The 18487-nt window shown below is 37.0% G+C and overlaps 2 protein-coding genes across 8 annotated transcripts in view; both read left to right on the top strand.

Moving 5' to 3' along the window:
• LOC111873681 (paired box protein Pax-2a) overlaps positions 1-11590 on the top strand; it is a 407427-nt gene extending 395837 nt beyond the window's left edge. For 4 of the 7 annotated variants that reach the window (XM_023868602.2, XM_023868600.2, XM_033755160.1 and 1 more), the window contains 3 exons: positions 2683-2922; positions 6856-6975; positions 10616-11590. In XM_023868602.2, the coding sequence (XP_023724370.1) occupies positions 2683-2922; positions 6856-6975; positions 10616-10839 (584 nt within the window). In that variant the 3' untranslated portion in view covers positions 10840-11590. Of the gene's footprint in view, positions 1-2682; positions 2923-6855; positions 6987-10615 lie in introns of all 7 variants that reach the window. The other 3 variants (XM_033755164.1, XM_033755163.1, XM_033755162.1) reach the window with 2 other exon arrangements.
• A 2996-nt stretch (positions 11591-14586) lies between these two features.
• Positions 14587-18487, top strand: part of LOC111873682 (caspase-1) — a 43204-nt gene continuing 39303 nt past the window's right edge. The window contains exon 1 of the mRNA XM_033755159.1: positions 14587-14652. The gene's annotated coding sequence lies outside the window, so the exon portion shown is untranslated. The remainder of the gene's footprint in view (positions 14653-18487) is intronic.

The raw sequence follows: 18487 nt of genomic DNA, 5'->3' as shown, positions 1-18487 counted from the left end.
CTCGACATCTGACAGCTGCAAAGTCTGTCTAGATGTGCCTCTGTGGGGAAGTTTGCTTCGAACTGTAGATTTTTATTTCATTTAAGTTTATATTTTGCTTCAAATTTTTGCCTTAATAGTAACAACACGAATTTTTATATATCAGTAACATCAGAAACGTTACAAATTCTTCAGTTCGAAGTATACATTTCTTCCACCAGTGCCTGTTTGCTTGTTAATTTAGTTTACTACGAAATCCAACTCATGGGGAAAAATGATCGTTATAAGGGTATAGTGAAAACTTGATGCATTAAGAAAAAGAATTAAGAAGGTTATTAAATGGGCCATATTTAAGGAAACATTTAATGTAGTCTAATCCATTGAGAAAACAAGTTATTAAAATAATAGAGAGTGACTTATATTTCGTTGTGTTTCAGGAAGTATAAAACATAGTTCAACTTTTCTCTTATATAAATTTGGGAATGACACACATATACAGTATATTGATTATAATAACTTAGCAATAATTCACATTATACATTATTTTCATTAATGTGGAGGTTTTATTCTTAATTTGAACTTTCACGTCAAAGTTCAGGCTTCTATATTAGAGGCACTATTAATTTAAGGGGCCAATATATCTACGTCCAGTCCGGAAGTTTCAGCAATAAATTAACAAAAAACAGTTCTTTCTCTGGTCTGCACACTAACGACGCCCAACATGGGGTCGGTATATACATGATATGGTGACATTTGTCATAGATATGTACACGCAGACGCACAGAAGAGACGTTAAATTGTTAGAAACCTTTCAAATTACGAATTATATCCGGAAATGAAGTGATTTCTAGAGCAAACCTCGGGACTGTACATCTGTTAAGTTGTAATTTAATTTTTTTATAATGTTTATAAGATATTACAAAGCTATAATATTGTTACTGAAACGTTATATCATTAATTTTTACATGGTAAGAGTTTCTTAGATTTTAACTTAAGTTTATTTTAGGTTAATTTAACCACTAAACAGCACCTAATTCTCACAAGAGGTTAGTCCATGTCTCTACAATATCACAGAAGTTTTACCGAGGTTTTGCATTGTGCACAGATTCTGAATTTGTACTCAGATCGCCCTTATACTGTATACAAAACAGAGAACCCCATGTAGGTTCACCTGTTTGTAAACAGGTTGTGATTGAAGGATACCCATGACAATAGACAAAATTAAATGAAGTAAGCAACTGAAACTCGTATGCCTAGTTTTTTGCCAGACAAAACGTGTTTTATGTATCTGAGTTGTTAATAGACACATAATCTGAACGAAAGATCAATATTGAGATAGTAATTCATGTTATATATGCAGGTTTTTTAAAGATCTGTCTTTGTTTTAATAAATTTGAAAAAAAAAATAATATGTTTTAGGGTGCAACAAAATGGACACTGTAAACGTTCATTTTTCTGCTCAAGTTATGTCATTTCCTGAAACGAAGATTTCAGATTTGTTAAGTCGTAGTTGAAATTCTCAGAAATCTTTATAAGAATTGCCTCAGCAGAAACAGAAACGCGGTCTGCGAACCAACAATGGGGAATATAATCTGCAAAGTATTTACTAGACAATGTACAGCTGTTGCTTGACTGGTGCAATATTTTCAAATTCTGTTTCCCTATACACACAATTTTCGGTCATGATGCTTTACTGCCTCCGTTATATTATAATTATATCGGCAGTGTTACCAGTTTACTTTCTAAGTACTCTCGTGAGAAGCACATAGCTGTTTAATATGTAAATATGTTAAAATAGAGCTAAGGTAAATAATTAACTTCAGTTCTGACTACCACTTTCAATGGGACTGGAAATTTCGTAGCAAACTTCCCAGTTGAGGAGGTAAGGATTTTATTCCTATAGATTTCAGACTAAACGAGATTACTTTACGTTGTTGTGTATGGATAAGTCTGTGAATTAATTCCACATTGCTAATAACTGCTTAAGCAGCGTCTGATAACAAAATAAACTGGATTTCGTAAAATCTTCTTAACTCCAGTGGTTGCATTTACCCAAGCTGACAGAAGAATTCGATCAGTATTATTGTATCTGTTGACACATTTTTAAATCTCTTCCTAGTCTCGGAATCACTATTAATGGATTTCGCAGCAGTGAATGGAATGTGCAGCTTGTATTTCACGAGTGGAAATAACAAGGAATAGTATATTGGGCTCATTTGTGTCATAACAATCAGTTAATTATTTTGTTTACTCCCCCATCTGTGCTCATATTTGTGAATTTCGGGCACATATTTCTGTTATTGCTAAAAACCGATACAACGTCGGACACGAATGACAATTTTGGTTTCAAACGTATCAGGCACAATTGAGCAGCTTCAAAAAATAAGAATGTTCACGTAATAATTTTACTACTCTTGTAGTTCTAAAACTGGCAGAATATGTGGCAAGACTAACGCTGCCATCTATGTAAGGAATCGAACTTTCTTCAAATTCTAAATATAACATGTAAATACTATGAGTTTGGAGTTCAAAAATGGAGAAAATATATATTAGAAAAGACGCTAATGATGAAAAATGATTCAACATGGCAGAAGGAGTAGTAAGTATATTATACAAAGTGCATGAAATTGGATTTCGCATGTAAGCAGCATGTTTAGTGTCCGTAGCGAGTAGCAAGTGTGTGTTTGTTGTGCCGTCCACCAGAGAGCAGCACTTATAACGGTGTTAACACGAGCACGGACGCTGCTGCCGCTGCTGGGTCGTCCCCAGGGCTCCCCTTGTCCCTCCCCGCCGATCCTGCCCCGCCAGCAGCGCCACAGGGTGGCAATAGCTCGCCCGATCCTGGTTCGCTCACCGTACTCCAGCCTGCCAACAACTCGGCTACCACGGCCGCTGCTTCGCCGTATTCGACCATGCTGCCCGGCTTCGCGCACTACTCTACAGGCAAGTCTCAGTCCACTAGTCCTCGTTGCCAAGGAGGAAGTTCCGCTTTGGTCTGTTACATAAACTGAATTTGATTTATTTGAAATCTGATAGTCTTTCATGCCTTTAACTACAAACAGTCTTTGTGTATAAAAATGCATCGTATTCAGAAAGGATTACAGACCAGGACAACTTAGATTTTCATGTTATGTTTTTATTTTACAAGGAAATATAGTGTACAGTGTCAACATTCCATGGGCTTGTGTCCTCTAGTAACTTCGTAATCAATTGATGGATTCAGAATGAAAACTGGTATGGACTTCTTGTTACTGGAGGTCTCTTTTTTATTTCGAACCGTTAATAAATGGTATTAACATGGCCGCCAGCGAACGCGAGAGGTAAAAGCGAAACTAGAAGAACCAAAAATTTTGTTTAGTATAGCAAGTGTCACGTAACTTCGAACAAGGCCAAGAGTAACCTTGAATGCGCCGAAGAAAAAATTCAGACAAGGGGGTGGAGGGTCTAAGAAGTGACAGGCGGCCAGTGGAAGAACGAGTGTTAGGAAACTCCTCCCACCACAAGCTATGCGCGGGATTTGACTAGGAATGCGGGGCCTTGTTCAAAGTTACGTGACACTGTGTATAATATATCTTGGGGGGAAAAACTATACCTTTGTTTGGGCGAACTGTAGTGTAGGATGTAAAATGGCAACATTCCTGGTGCTATATTTGTCACTAAAGTGTGTGTCTCCCCAAAAGGAGACAAACTTGATTAACTCAGAATTCGATATCTCGGAAAACATGGCAAAATGAACAACAATTATTTTAGTTCATTAAAAAACTTCCTAATGAGGAGCTTCATAACATGTCCTCTTCTCCAAGTGTAATTAGAATGATCAAGTAAAGGAGGATGAGGTGGGCAGGTTGTGTAGCACGAATGGGGGAGAAGAAGAATGTGTATAGGATGTTGTGGGAAAGCCAGAAGGAAAGAGGCCACAGGGAAGACCAAGGCATAGGTGGGTAGACAATATTAGAATGGATCTTAAAGAGATGGGATGGTATGGATTGGATAGATCTGGCTCAGGATAGGGACCAGTGGATGGCTCTTGTGAACACAGTAATGAACCTTCGGGTTCCATAAAATGCTGAGAAATTCTTGAGTAGCTGCAGAATTGGCAGCTCCTCAAGAAGGGCTCAATTCAGTAAGTAAGCAACACACAGATATATCTGTGTGTTATACACCATCGTCAGAACCCTATACTATCTATAAGTAAGTAAGGTTTTGGAAGGATAAACAAATCTAGGCATAACAGGCTTTTAGTTTCTTTGGAGACAGGGTATTTTGAAAGAGAAACAAATACATTTGGGTTGGAAATTCTTTTCCCTCACGCTAATTTGATACTTTATTGATGCACCAAACTACACCATCATTCTGTTAATTAACATAAAAAATGTAAGTAATTGGCACCAAAACAGACTTGACATACAGCTGAACTGAATCTGATAACAAACCATCATTCCCAGGCCCTTCCAGTTAACCAACAATCAAACAACTGACCAAGCCAGTTAATCAAACATCCATATATCTAACCATCTGCATATTTGTTCAGTGAATTAACCACTGCGAAAGAAAATGACATGAGCATGTGGAACATATGAAGAAACATCAATTTTCAAAGATGCTTAAGGGGGAATATGAGGATGGGGTAAGACTGATGAAAACGGGGAAAAGAAACAGTTCTGGAATGTCTGTGCTGGAGTGAGTCTGAACAGAATAACAAGTCTAATATATATATATATACACACAACAATGGACCACCTCTGTGGTCTAGTGGTTAGAGTTCCTGGCCACAGATTCAGAGGTCCCGGGTTCGATTCCCGGCGCTACCAGATTTTCTAAGAAGTATTGGGTCTGAAATGGGGTCCACTCAGCTTCATGAGGATAATTGAGGAGCTATTTCAAAGAAATAGCAGCTCCGGTCAAGAAAACCGAGATTAAAAGCTGTGGGGATCCATTGCGCTGACCACGTGACACCCTCTATCCACAAAAGTTGGCACTAACTTCGCCGACAAGCGGCGGTATAGTTTGCTTGCAGACTAAAACCATTGAGTTTGTGTACACAACATTATTTCAGAAGAAATAAAGAGATACTACTGTATCAACATCTGTTTACTGACTGTTGACGCAACAGGCAGTAAACAAATGTTGATACTGTAGTATCTCTTTTGTTTTTCTGAAATATTGTGTAGACTGCCCTCATTATATACATTATATATTTTATATAAGAGACACAACAGGATGCATACTACAAAGATAACAAGTCTAAGCCTTGATGATGATGATGATTATCCATTACTGTACCCATACATCAAAATGTATTGACTATCCTGGAGGCCCTACTTTACTCATATAAAACCTACATAATAATGTAATAATTAGAAACAGTATGCAGTCTTGAGATCTTGTTCTTGCTACGAAGACACTGTTCTCAAACCATAACCTTGGTACTTGTGGTGATGATGCAGAGGGCTTCACACGTGTAGGGATTATGTTTCCACATTTCCTCATTCAGAAACATGTTCGTTGTTGGTGCAAAGAAGGTCTTTTACTAGTAAAATGTTTATTCTAATAGAAGCTATTGAGGTGAAAGAATAAAAGTACAGTTGATGTTATTGTGTCTCATTAACTTGAGTTTTTCTCTGTTTATATACCAGCACCATCTCCCTCAACCTGAAATTGAAAAAAAAATATCAGTATCCTCATTCTGAAAAATGAAAGGACTTAACTCAGGTCTTGTCTTGTAATGGTTCCATTCAGAACATAAGTATGCAGTTTTGGTATTGTCTGATTATAAATTGACAGATTCCTCAAATTAATGCTAAGTTTTGTCTTTCTTAGAGCCATCTTAAGCTTATCCTCATGTTTTGTTCCCTGCATTTTGATGGTTCTTAAAGATATTTCTGCTAAAATGTTCTTACCTCCCCCTTTGTAGTCTCCACGATTTTTCTATCATCGTCATCAGTCATCATTAGTACAATAGGTGACAATGCATAGGCAAAAATTAAGAAAAAATAGTTGAGGAATATATTTGAACTTCAAGGCGTTTGACTGGGCATAAAGAAATAGTGAGAAACTTCATAATTTTTATAGTTCATCTAATATTAAATCAGGAAGGATAGGATGGATGATGGGGGCATGCGGTAGCATAGTTGGTTGAGGAGCTATGCTACAAGCCGGAAGGTTACAGGTTCAAGTCCCGATGAAGTCGTTGAATTTTTTTCAATTGACCTAATCCTTCCGGCTGCACTATGGCCCTGGTGTCGACTCAGCCTCTAATAGAAATGAGTACCAGGAATTAATTAAATAATTTTCCTGGACAGTAAAGCGTGGCTGGTGCATAAGGCTGACAACCTCACCACCATCTGTGAGACGGTTGTCTAGATAATGTGGGACCCTCAACGTCTCACAACCCTAGGGGTCTTCATGGCCTGTTACAGGGATAGCTTTAATTTTTTGCTTTAAGATGGATGATGCCTTTTGCACACAACAAAGTTGAGTTAAATATAATATTTGGATTCCAAAAACACCAAGAGAAGACTTGTGAGACCAAAGCTTAGATGATGGAATAATATTAAAATGGATCTTGGAAAAAATTATACAAAATGTTAATTGAAACCAGCTGACTCGGAATAGATGGAATGGTGGGATTTCATGAAAACAGCCATGAAACTTTGCTTTACATAAAAGTAGAGAATTTCTTGAGTTTACCCAAAGAATTTCCTTTGCCATGAAGTTGGTTACTTAGTTTATATATTGAGAGCATCGAACATTGTTTCAGATGAAGCTGTGTAGGCTTATTTGTGTAATACCAAGCAAAATTAATGTAGTCAACACCTAAATGCTATGGCAGTTTTCCTAGCCATTCTCTGACATGTGTTTTCATTTTATTTGCAGTAGGTGGCAGTGCAGTTGGAGGGGGCGTGGTCCCAGTCAGTGACTACTCATACAGCTCGCCCTATTCCCAGTATGCTACGTCATATGGCACTTACGGCTATGGTGCAGGCGGGTTACTCAGTAAGTAAACAGTGAGTATTCAGAGAGAGTTTTCGTTTTATACTGCACCTTGGTACTCGAAATGGACTAAGTTATCCACCGTGCCTAAATGTATGGAGGCATGAAGACAAGCTCCATGCATTTTAACCATGGCACCTAGTGAGGAAAAAATAAAGTTATACCAGTGCTTAACTAGTTAAGCACTATGCTATGAAGACATATGGGGGAGTGGAGGTATAGATCCAATTATTCTTGTTCTCAGCAGTGGATGGAGGTAAGAGGTTAGCTTCACGACCCAGCTGCTGTACTCCCGGGGAAAAATCTTTCAGCCCCCATTGGATAGGAGGCTGGGTGAGCCCCAGAGCTGCTCTGGATGACGTGGAGAGGAGAAAATCTTGCCCTTACTGGGACTCAAAATCCAACACCCTTGGCTGTCTAGCCTATAGCAAGTCACTATACCAACTGTACCTCCCTGGCCACCCTACCTAATGGGAAACAAGACTTAACTGGAAATGAGACTGCTAGAATATTTATAATTTTCTGTTAATAAAATGTTGTTCAGTGTGAAGCTTCCTAGACTTTACCCCAAAAGAATTTCCACCATGGCGGCCCGGGTTCGATCCCGGGTCTGGTCAAGTGGGATTTGTGGTGGACAAAGTGGCGCTGGGGCAGGTTTTCTCCGAGTACTTAGGTTTCCCCTGCCAATCTTCATTCCACCAATTGCTCCACAATCACCCTCACCTATCATCTGGGGCTGGTACAATAGGCCAGAAGTGGCCGCAGTACAAGGGACTTAGTCCCACCCCACTAGCATTAAAAAAAAAGTACCCAAAAGAAACATTCTTCTGTAGATGGGAGAGAATTTAGACAGATATAGCGAAATTTTGGCGGCATATTTGAATGAACTATGTTAAAAATTAAGTAAGGAAGAAGAGCATATTCATAAATTGGTGAAATATGGGCAGATGATACAACTGAATTATCAAAACAAAAATCTAGTTGCCTAACTGAGTTCAAGGGAAAGTCCCTGGATATATGCATGGCATATGAAACCTTTTTTGACCAAATTCGGTTAAGGATGAAATCTGTGTCCATTCTGGGAACAGAATAGAACACTTAAAATGCTTCACCATCATAATTTTGACTGTTATGGCAGAGGGCACATAAACTTATTGTGTGGTCTTCTAAAACTAAGAGCCAGATAGAATTCCTGGGCTGGCCCATTGTCATACTGCAAGCTTATGTGAATAACATAAATTCAGCTCCAATGTAAGAAAGTTGCAGCTGAATAAAGAAGTTATGATGAAGATGGAGGCAGAATGTTCCTCTGAAACATCAGTATTTATCTACCAAACAAAGATACACTACATCACAGAAGTTCATAATCATAAGATTCACTGTTCTGAAACTCACATTTCTCATTTAATCATGATACAATTACATGATTATCTGGGAACAAAATAAAATGGAAAAATTGCACTTCGAGAGCATTATTTTGATATGGGAACTTGTGTCGGTATTTACAAATATCCTACAATGACAGCATTGTGGTTGGATACGTTTGCTGATTTCCAAAGCAACTGTCCATTTCGAGAACTGACTGCCCCTCACTGCACTTCTGTCTTAATTTTATCTTGGACATTTATTTGTCCACACAGTGCTTATTCCTCAAGGTTTTCTTCAGACCTCTCCGTTGTATGCATGAAATATCTCGCTTAAAGCATGACTTCTTATGCGAAGTTGTTTGGTGTTTGATAGGTTCTGTAAATTAAACACATTCCTCCACCTCTCAGCATTTTAAAGTAAAAATTTATGATTTTTCAACAAACTATATTAAGATAATGGTCTTCTGTTATCTGGTGTTATGCTGATTGTTAGTTACTATGTATCAGAGGATCCTGTTGCAAAGATAGAGGCAACGGGTTCCTTCAAAATATTGGTCACATATATCAAATTTCCTGACTCTACATCCCAGATGACTGTGATCTTAATAGTCACTGCCATGAGAAACTAAAAGACTAGAAACTATAGGTTAATTTAAACACAGAGGCTGCTTAGAAAGAACATGTTTTATATCCATGATTTTATGTTTACAGGCTTTCAGAGTTTGCATTATAAACACAATACTGTTTGTTTAGAGCCCTTCTCTGGTTTTGAAAATTTAAGCTGTTACTAATTAGAATGTCAATACTAATTAAAGTAATATGGTTAGTGAGGAAAAGATGAATGTTAGATAGCAGCAACAGCTGTGTGCACGAATGAATACAGTTAGAAGCAACTCCAAAGGCCTCATCAATATAAAATAATTATACCCACTAAGCTTTATAAGCCGGTCACGGTAGCCGAGCGGTCTAAGGCATGTATTGTCTTCGCTCGCTTGGAAACCGGGATCGTGGGCTCGAATCCCACTCAAGGCATGGATGTTTAGTTTGTATGTGTGCGTTTTTCTGTGTTTCTGTATAGGTAGAGGCCTTGCGACAAGCTGATCACCCGCCGAAGGAGTCCTACCGAATGTGTAAGATCTAGAAAAACCGAAGTGAACAGAGAAGTTCATGGAGGAAGGCTTAGGCCCACTAGGGCTGTAGTGCGGGGGGGGGGGAAAGGCTTTATAAACAAAACCTCAGCAACATCCAGAAACGAAACCTCTCTAATCAGAAAACCATTGACAGTACAATACATCTGAAGATATAGAGAAATACATAAATCAAAACACATGAGTTCAGGGAATAAGGAGCATTATTATCTCTAAGATGTTAGGCGCAATAGATCACTGTAGGTCGCAGTGCAAGGGCCGAGAAGGCCCACCCCTTATACATTCATTGATCCATCTCTAAAATGTTACATGGCATTCTGACAAAGATAAAACCAAAACATGAGACTGAAATCAAATGATTGTGCATAATGCATCTTATGAATGGGAGAAGAATGTATAGGAAACACACGAGAATCACTTCAAATCTGAATTAGTGAATTAGAATGGAAGAGGTCTGTCGAATACAACGGGATTAAGCGGAAATCATTGATAGAAGAAATAAGATTACTAGAGAGTGAAGTTGCTACTATTCTTCAGTAAAAGGGCCTCAAGTTTTGGACCTGGACATGTATAGCTCCGCCCTCTATTATGAACTGGAAAGTAACAGCATCTGTAGCATAAGTAGTGTTCAGCATAATGCATAAATACATCTGTGGATAAACTTTAAAGAAATTTTGATTTGTTTCATCCTGGTCCATCACACTAACAGTATTGTGACGTGGAGGGCGCAACGCTCGGTAAACACCCCCCCCCCGCAGTGACGTAACAGCATCGGAGCCACTGCCGCTGCTATGGTAACAGGCCAGTAAACACTCTGCCCCCTCCCCATGGTGATGTAACAGCTCTTCCCACTGTGACATAACAGGGGACACCGCTGTTAACGCGAGGCCACAGGGAACAGTATAAAAAGCCGTTCATGTCACATTATTATAAAAGTTTAATTAATTCCGTCCACTGTAACTGGATGGATTTAAAAAAGTTCTATAAAGTTAAGAGTGAACAAAGATTCTCTAGGTGCATACCTGGAAGAGGGAGTAATCGAGGTAGTGTTTTGAAAGTTTTCAGTTATCAAAGACATACCCTTCAGGTATCTTTCCTTTCACCGTATGTGTTGTTTCTTTTTTTCAGATTCCACATACTACTATGGGAGTGGCGTTTCATCTTGTTCTACGTTAAACCAAAACATATTCCAAAGGGCGAGTTGTGCCCTGGATGGCGATACTGGAGTCGAGGCCAGATCTCCAATGGCAGCCACAAGAGCAAATTCTGGTGCAAGTGCAGCGTCACCCATTGGAAGTGCGTGTATGAAAACCGACATCACCACCACTGCGGCAGATTTGCTTCTGGGCTGACTGAATCAGGATTCTCTGAGCAACCGCAATGATGTCACATCAGATCTCAGAAGGGAAGGCTGTAAAACCAAAGATCATCAACAGGACCAGAATTAAATGATGATGTAGCTAGTTATCACGCGTTTTGTACATTTGTTAAGTCAAGGACCTGAAGAATGACGTTTTCAATTGTACTCAAAGAGAGGAATTTTCACTTGTTACGAACCGGTGATTTGTGAATTTATGATTAAATGTTTTATGTCACATCCACGTTTTATCATCGCCTTGTACATCACCAACCAGTAAAGTAACTTCTGCTTTACATTGAGTAAATATTAAGTACAGAAGGGAACAATGTCTCTCTCTAGATCTGTCATGATATGAATTTGTTCCAAAGTGCTGAATGTTTTCTCCATCTCCTGAAAATGCTATAAAGTGGAACCAATGTTCCTGATCCAGGACTTTACTTGTCTTGCTATTCAGGGCCATAAACAACTTCACCGAATTAATCAACAGAAAACAAACATGTCTGTTACTAATTTAAGTGCATGAAGTAAAAACAACAAGCGCATATACACATAGGAATGGCTTTGATGTGGAACAAGGCAGTGTTAGAGTGAAAGTGGAGTTGTGGTGAGTGTTGCTATGGAAGGGATTTTATTTTGATAAAACAACATGGCGTAGACTCAATAAGATTTTAAATCCACATATAGGTATTTTTGCCCAATTACATGACATTTTAGATGGAGCGAAATAATGGAGAAGAAAAACACGAAGTAATAAGTTTGTTTCAATTTTTATTTTATTTTTTATACAGACAAAAAACCAAAGACTTTTACCCGTTCTGAACCTCATTACACGTCACGATAATGCGTATGTGATTGGTTAGACTCGAACTTCTTTTTAAAAATAATTCCATATCTCACATAACTGCACCTTGCATGACACTTGTTTGTTGCTATTTTAGAGTGCAGGTCCATATAAGTATGCATATCCCCTTTGTCACTACATGTAAGAGGAATACATAACTGTATTGGAACAAATTTTATTCGGTTCCACAGACTCACAAAAATAAATTAAATACACAACATTTTTAAAATGGCTGATAATTCAAATCTGTCTTTATCATTAATTTTATAATTGAGGAATTAAAAATATATTCCAGACTGCAGAGTAAAGTATGAATTTTAACCCTTTATAGGATGAAACTTATCTAAAATATATTTGAAATTCGTTTTGGGTCTCCAAAAAGACTGTTCATACCTACCTTTGAAGGATAAGTGACATAATGCAAACCAGTGGCTGTTTATTCTAGACATAAAACAATATAATCATTTTATATGAGATATTTATTGTGAAGGCTAATGGCACATAATTATACCTGCTCTTTAAAGGACATTTATTTGAGACCACAGTATACTGTGGTCAGTTAATTAAGCATTATGCCATGAAGACATATTGGGGAGTGGAAGTAAAAATTCATGTATTCTTAACCTAAATGATATCCAAAGTTTCTTCCTTACCCCAAAGAATCAAGTATGAGTGGCCTAAAGACAACCTAACCACATGTATTCTATAAACAAAGCATCATAAACTCATGTTGTAGCAGAAATACAGGAGTTATTGGCTATGAAAGTAATGGTTATCCTGTAAAGGGTTAAGATATACATTTACCGAAAATATGTCAAAAGGACAACCATAAAACATAATTTTACAAATCTTGTTTTCCACCTGTAACATAATTTTTTCTTTTTGGTGCACTTTGTTTTAATGACATGAGAATTTGTTGAATGATGAAAGAAGTCGAGTCAACTTTTGAAGTTCTGTAATTTAAGTAATTTATTAGCAATTTTACAAAGATGGGCCTCTATGATTATAATATTTTACAGCTGGATTGAGCTTCAGAAATGTGCAATCTTTATATACTTTTTAGTTCAGATTATTTGAAAAGAAATTTTTCATGATATGTAATGAATAGGCATGAAGATATAAGCAAGATATTAATCAGGTAAATCACTAGGAAAACAAGGAACAACCGTTTACAAATCCTAGTCAAAGAGTATGTACATAGTACTCTTCAAGAGTGAACGTCAATTTAAAAAGAAGTTTTTAATATGATTTATTTATTTCCTTATTTTCTTATAAGAAAATGAAAGTGTAATACATTCTAACCAAAGAGGAAGAAAAGTGTTAAGCAATATTATTCGCACATTATCTTCTCATGGAGATAATAATGTCAACATTATTATAGTTATATTTCTGACTGTATAGAAATAAGTTTTGATATGTAAAGAGGAAAATGACACTAACGTCCATATATTTTTCAGTTAATTTTTTAATTTAAAATGTGACAAGTTCCTTGCATGACACCACCTGTATCTTGCCCCAAGCACCCTCAAGTTGAGTTAAAAACTCCTGTCTGAATCATCGCTACCAATTCAGTGTCACACCCACCTCATCCATAACGTCACGTGGTCTGATATCATATAGGCTAGTTAAATAGAGAATAAAGTTATTGTAGAGAATTAATTAAATATTACTTGAGTTATTATTTTATCTGCTTTCCTGCACAAATCATCCAGTTCCATTTCAACCTGTTTCATATATTCTCACTGGTTCCAGATGGTAAAAGTTTATCACATGATGACTGAAAGATCTATTTATTGATTAGCTCCACGATTGAGTGGGTCAATGATAAAATTACTAACTAATGAACTAGATTATTTAATAACTGAATGTGTGACTAAATACTTAGTTAAATAGATGCAAGTACAAGATTTTCCCTGAGAAACTGATAACTGAAGTTTTATAACAAAATTTGTGTGTTGATGAAATGTGACGATTCTTCATGTTTACGGAAGGATGCTAATGAATTCCTGGATTGTAAATTTTTATTATATTCTTCTTTCAAGGGGGAAAAATTGGTAGTGTAGTTGGTTGAGACACCATGCTACAAGCTGGAAAGTCGTGAGTTCGAATCCTGATGAGGTGGATTTTTTCAATTTACGTAATCCTTTCAGCCGCACTGTGGTCCTGGGGTCGGCTCACCCTGTAACAAAAATGAGTACCAGGAATCTTCCACGGGGGTAAATGGTAGCCAGCACATAAGACTGACAACCTTACTGCCATCTGTGAGTCGACTGTCTAGACAAAATGTGGGAGCCTCATGGCATGTTACAGGGATAGCTTTACCTTTTACCTTTATTCTTCTTTCAAAGTTTATTTACAAAAAAAAAAAAATTGTATCATCTCTCTCCCATGCTTTTGACATGACCTGCCAATCAGCTTTTTCTAGAAAAGGCAAGTGACACAAAATATAATGTTCCAATTACATGATATCTATTCTGCTGTTATAGATAAATACCTTCCAGAGTCTACTAGAGACTGTAAAATGAACACACTCTTAGACTCCCATGATGTTAAGCAGGGACATGTGGTTGGCAGGCTGTATAAACCCACTCTCTGAGATTTACTTTATTTATTGTGAAGAAGAACCTTAACTAGACTCTTTGGTGTCTGGAGTAACACTGTGAACTGCAGAGAAACACAGTCTGCAAATTTTGCATTGAATCAGTCTGCCTTCTCCGTGTGATGTGTAAAGTGCAATATTTTGCAGGATTTATTTGAAAATAAATTTTATAGTCTCCACAAGTAACTATACGAAGGAAATATATGGTGTCTGTACATTTGAACTATATAAATGGATTCACTCTTGACTTGAGTGTTAGTTATGCAGATGGAAGGGCTGCCATAGCTGCTTTGGTTATGTGACTGGTAGAAAATTGCATGGTCTATAGGTGACTTTTGAGGATCCACTAGGAGTTCTGTAAAGAGGTATTTACTGCAGACTCTATACTATGTCTATGTGGGGAATATTATGTAGATTTTATATATTAAAGGACAATATTTTGTCTGTAATGTATTTGTATTCCTGTTCACAATAAGTCTTGCTGGAGTTTTCTTAACAAATTCATCCATTGATATCATGTTACATAACCCCCATTATCTACTAGCCTGCACCCATTATGTGCTATTATTAGGCACCATATTTGTAATTATAGCAAGATTTTTAAAAGTATCTTTTATGTACCAGACTAATATTAAATCCAGTATTTTTACAAATTCAGTTTTGTGTAATACTCTAGGAGGTTAAGTTGATGTTCTTCTCATAACATATTTTAGGATTAGCAGGATTATTGTGACGATAATCAGCTAATTGAGATGCTCACATTTTATGAATATTATTTAATTGGTTAGATTCAACAATTTCATTTGTATAAATTTTTGTTACAAATATTATTATTCTCAACATTATCCATTTTCCTGTTTTTATCTAAAACACTGTCCTGTTTAGATAAAAACAGGGCAATGGATAATGTCCAGAAACATAATATTTGTATCAATGTACCATAATCACAGACTATTAGATCTTATATAAATATTTGTCTTCATTATAGAAGAAAAAAGTAAGCTGTAATCAACAAATTTTTCACTCACTCAGACAAGAAACTTATTTGAATGATCACAAAATTTACCACCAACAGAGCATAAATATGATATCACTAACCACTCTTGGTCATTATTATAATATATCCCAATATGGCAGATAAGTGCAGTGGATTTAGGCTCCACATATGAAGTGCTTAAAGTAAAAAAGTAAGCTATCCCTGTAACAGGACGTGAAGGCCCATAGGGTTGTGAGACATTGAGAGTCCCACACTTTCTAGACGGTCGGCTCAAAGATGGCGGTAAGGTTGTCAGCCTTACGTTCCGGCCGTCCTTTACCCCCAGGAATATTCCTGGTACTCATTTCTGTTAGAGGCTGAGTCGACCCAAGGGCCATAGTGTGGCTGGAAGGATTAAGTCAATTGAAAAAAATCCAATGGCCTCCTCAGGACTTGAACCCACAACCTTCCAGCTTGTAGCATAGTGCCTCAACCAACTATGCTACTGCATTAAGTGCTTACAACTTTAAAACGTTTTTAGATATAATAACATCACAGACAAATACAGATTTAGAAAGTAGAGCCTCTCCCATTACAGAAAAATGTCCTTTCACAATCAAGCACTAATAATCAGTTTAATTAATACAGTAGTATCCTATATAAAGAGTAGATTAGCCAGTCAGTCTAATTAATCAGTTTATGCTAGAAGAGTAAATAACTGAAGTTGCGAGAATAGTTGGCCCAGCAGTTAGTTTCATTTTATTACAACTCCATCACTGCAGTTTTAATTTTTAATAGATAAAATTTATGACCCTACAATAATATTAAAAGCTATTGATCATCAATGATATTTAAACACTCATATATAGAATTTCTGACATAGAATCTGACTCATATAACTGGACAAGGAGATGTTAATAAAAACTAAGTCCAAGTATTTGATGGAGGTAATTAGGCATAAATTCCTCCTTCCAATTATTGTAATAGCGGCAGGTGATTTGCAGTCATGAAAACCTCCTAGTTTAAGCACAAAAGCTATTGCTACCCCCAGGACATTTAAATAGATGCCATTTTAAATTAATTGCATGGATTTATATTATAGCCAGTGTTCAGGAATGCATGGAGCCAACCATGGATATATGCCTGTTTTACTGAAAGAGCATTAGTCAAATTCTTTATAAAATGAATTCCAGAATTGAAAGCAAATAATGGACTATTTGATAACTTTATGGTAAATTCAGTAATTACTGCTGATCGAAACATTTAGTTAATTTCTGATATATACAATAGTATGTTAAATTACCATGTTTGATGGATCCCTTGTCACCACAGCCATGGAGCGTGCTCAGGTTGCAAATGGAAGAGACACCCTCCAGGTATGTAAGGTAGCTACGAATATACTGAATAAGCAGTCGTGGATAGCCGACAAGGGGTGGTCCTCAAGCTTGGGGGTTGGCATAGGTCTAACAACTACTTGCCGTAGAAAATAAGCTTGTTACGAAGGATCACAAGAAGCCTTCGACCTGGACAGATTCCTTGGATAAATGACTTAAGCGAAAAAATGGATATAAGATTTGGTACTTGGAATATTAGAAGTAGGTACTGGGCAGGTTCGTTCAGGACAGTGGCGGAAGAAATCTCGAAATGTAGGTTAGATTTAGTGGGAGTACAGGAGGTCAGATGGGGCAGAGGTGGCACTGAATCAGCAGGTGAATATACATTTTTCTATGAAAAGGGGAATGAAAGTCATGAATTTGGTACAGGTTTCTTCATACATAAAGGAATCAGATCAGCAGTTAAGAGGGTAGAATTTGTTAGTGATAGGATATCATATATATTACTAAAAGGTCGCTGGTGTGGTATTATTGTTATGAATGTTCATGGCCTAACAGAAGAGAAAATTGATGATATATAGGGTAGGTTCTACAAAGTACTAGAACATTTATTTGATAAATTCCCGAAGTACCATATGAAAATACTGTTAGGAGATTTCAATGTCAAAGTAGGGAGGGAAGATATTTTCATTCCAACAATTTGGAATGAGAGTTTGCACGAAATTATCAATGATAATGGAGTTAGAGTAGTAAACTTTGCCATATCTAAAAATCTTATGGTTAAAAGTACAATGGTCCCACATCGTAACATTCATAAGTGTACTCGGGCATCTCCTGATGGGAAGATACACAATCAAATGGACAGTATTTTGAGAGACAGCAGACAGCATTCAAGTATACTTGATGTACGATCATTCAGAGCAGCAGATTATGATACTGGTGATGGCAAAGATTAGGGAAAGACTGGCAATGAGTAAGCAAACAATGCACAGAGTTCATATGGAGAGGTTCAACATCAAGAAATTAAATGATGTATAGAGTAAGGAGCAATATTTTGTTGAAATCTCAAATAGGTTCGCAGCTTCAAAAAACATAGGCGCTGAGGTGGATGTTAATAAAGCTTGGGAAACTATTAGAGAGAATATCAAAATTTCTGCCAAAGAGAGTGTTGGTTATTATGAACTAAAGAAGCATAAGTCATGGTTCGATGAAGAATGCTCAAAATTATTAGACCAAAGGAAACAAGCCAAATTGTAATGGTTATAGAATCCAATTGAAAAAGTTGGGGATAAACTGAAAATATAAGTTGTGAAACCAGCAGGCATTTCAGGAATAAAAAGAGGGAATATCTGAAAGACAAAATTGATGAACTTGCATTGAACAGTAAGAACAAGAACATTAGAGACCTTTATAGAGGAATAAATTACCTTAAGAGGGGTTACCAACCTAGGAGTAANATACATATTTTAGTTATTTTAATGTGTGAACATGGCATGCAATGAACTGGTTTGACGTGGATAAGTAAGCACCTGAAGATGGCATTATTATGCCGAAACATGTAGTGCGAGGGAGAGAAGGAGATAAATGAGTGTATGCACTGCAAGACGGATTAAATAAATCATGGACTTAAATCAGTGCAACAGGACGCTAAAATATAACATTAGTAATAGGAGTAACTTAGTGAAGGATGAGAATGGTGATCTGCTTGCAGATTCCCACAACATTTTGAACAGGTGGAAGAACTACTTCTCTCAGTTATTGAATGTGCATAGGGTCAGTGATGTTAAGCAGATAGAAATGAATACACCTGAGCCGTTAGCACCTGATCCTAGACCTTTTGAGTTTGAAAGTGCTATTGCAAAATTGAAAAGGTATAAATTGCCAGGCAGT

Source organism: Cryptotermes secundus, unplaced genomic scaffold, assembly GCF_002891405.2.
Source record: "Cryptotermes secundus unplaced genomic scaffold, Csec_1.0 scaffold1651, whole genome shotgun sequence".
Lineage (NCBI taxonomy): Eukaryota > Metazoa > Arthropoda > Insecta > Blattodea > Kalotermitidae > Cryptotermes > Cryptotermes secundus.
The sequence above is the reverse complement of the archived record's forward strand: the minus strand, read 5'-3'. Positions and strand labels throughout refer to the sequence as shown.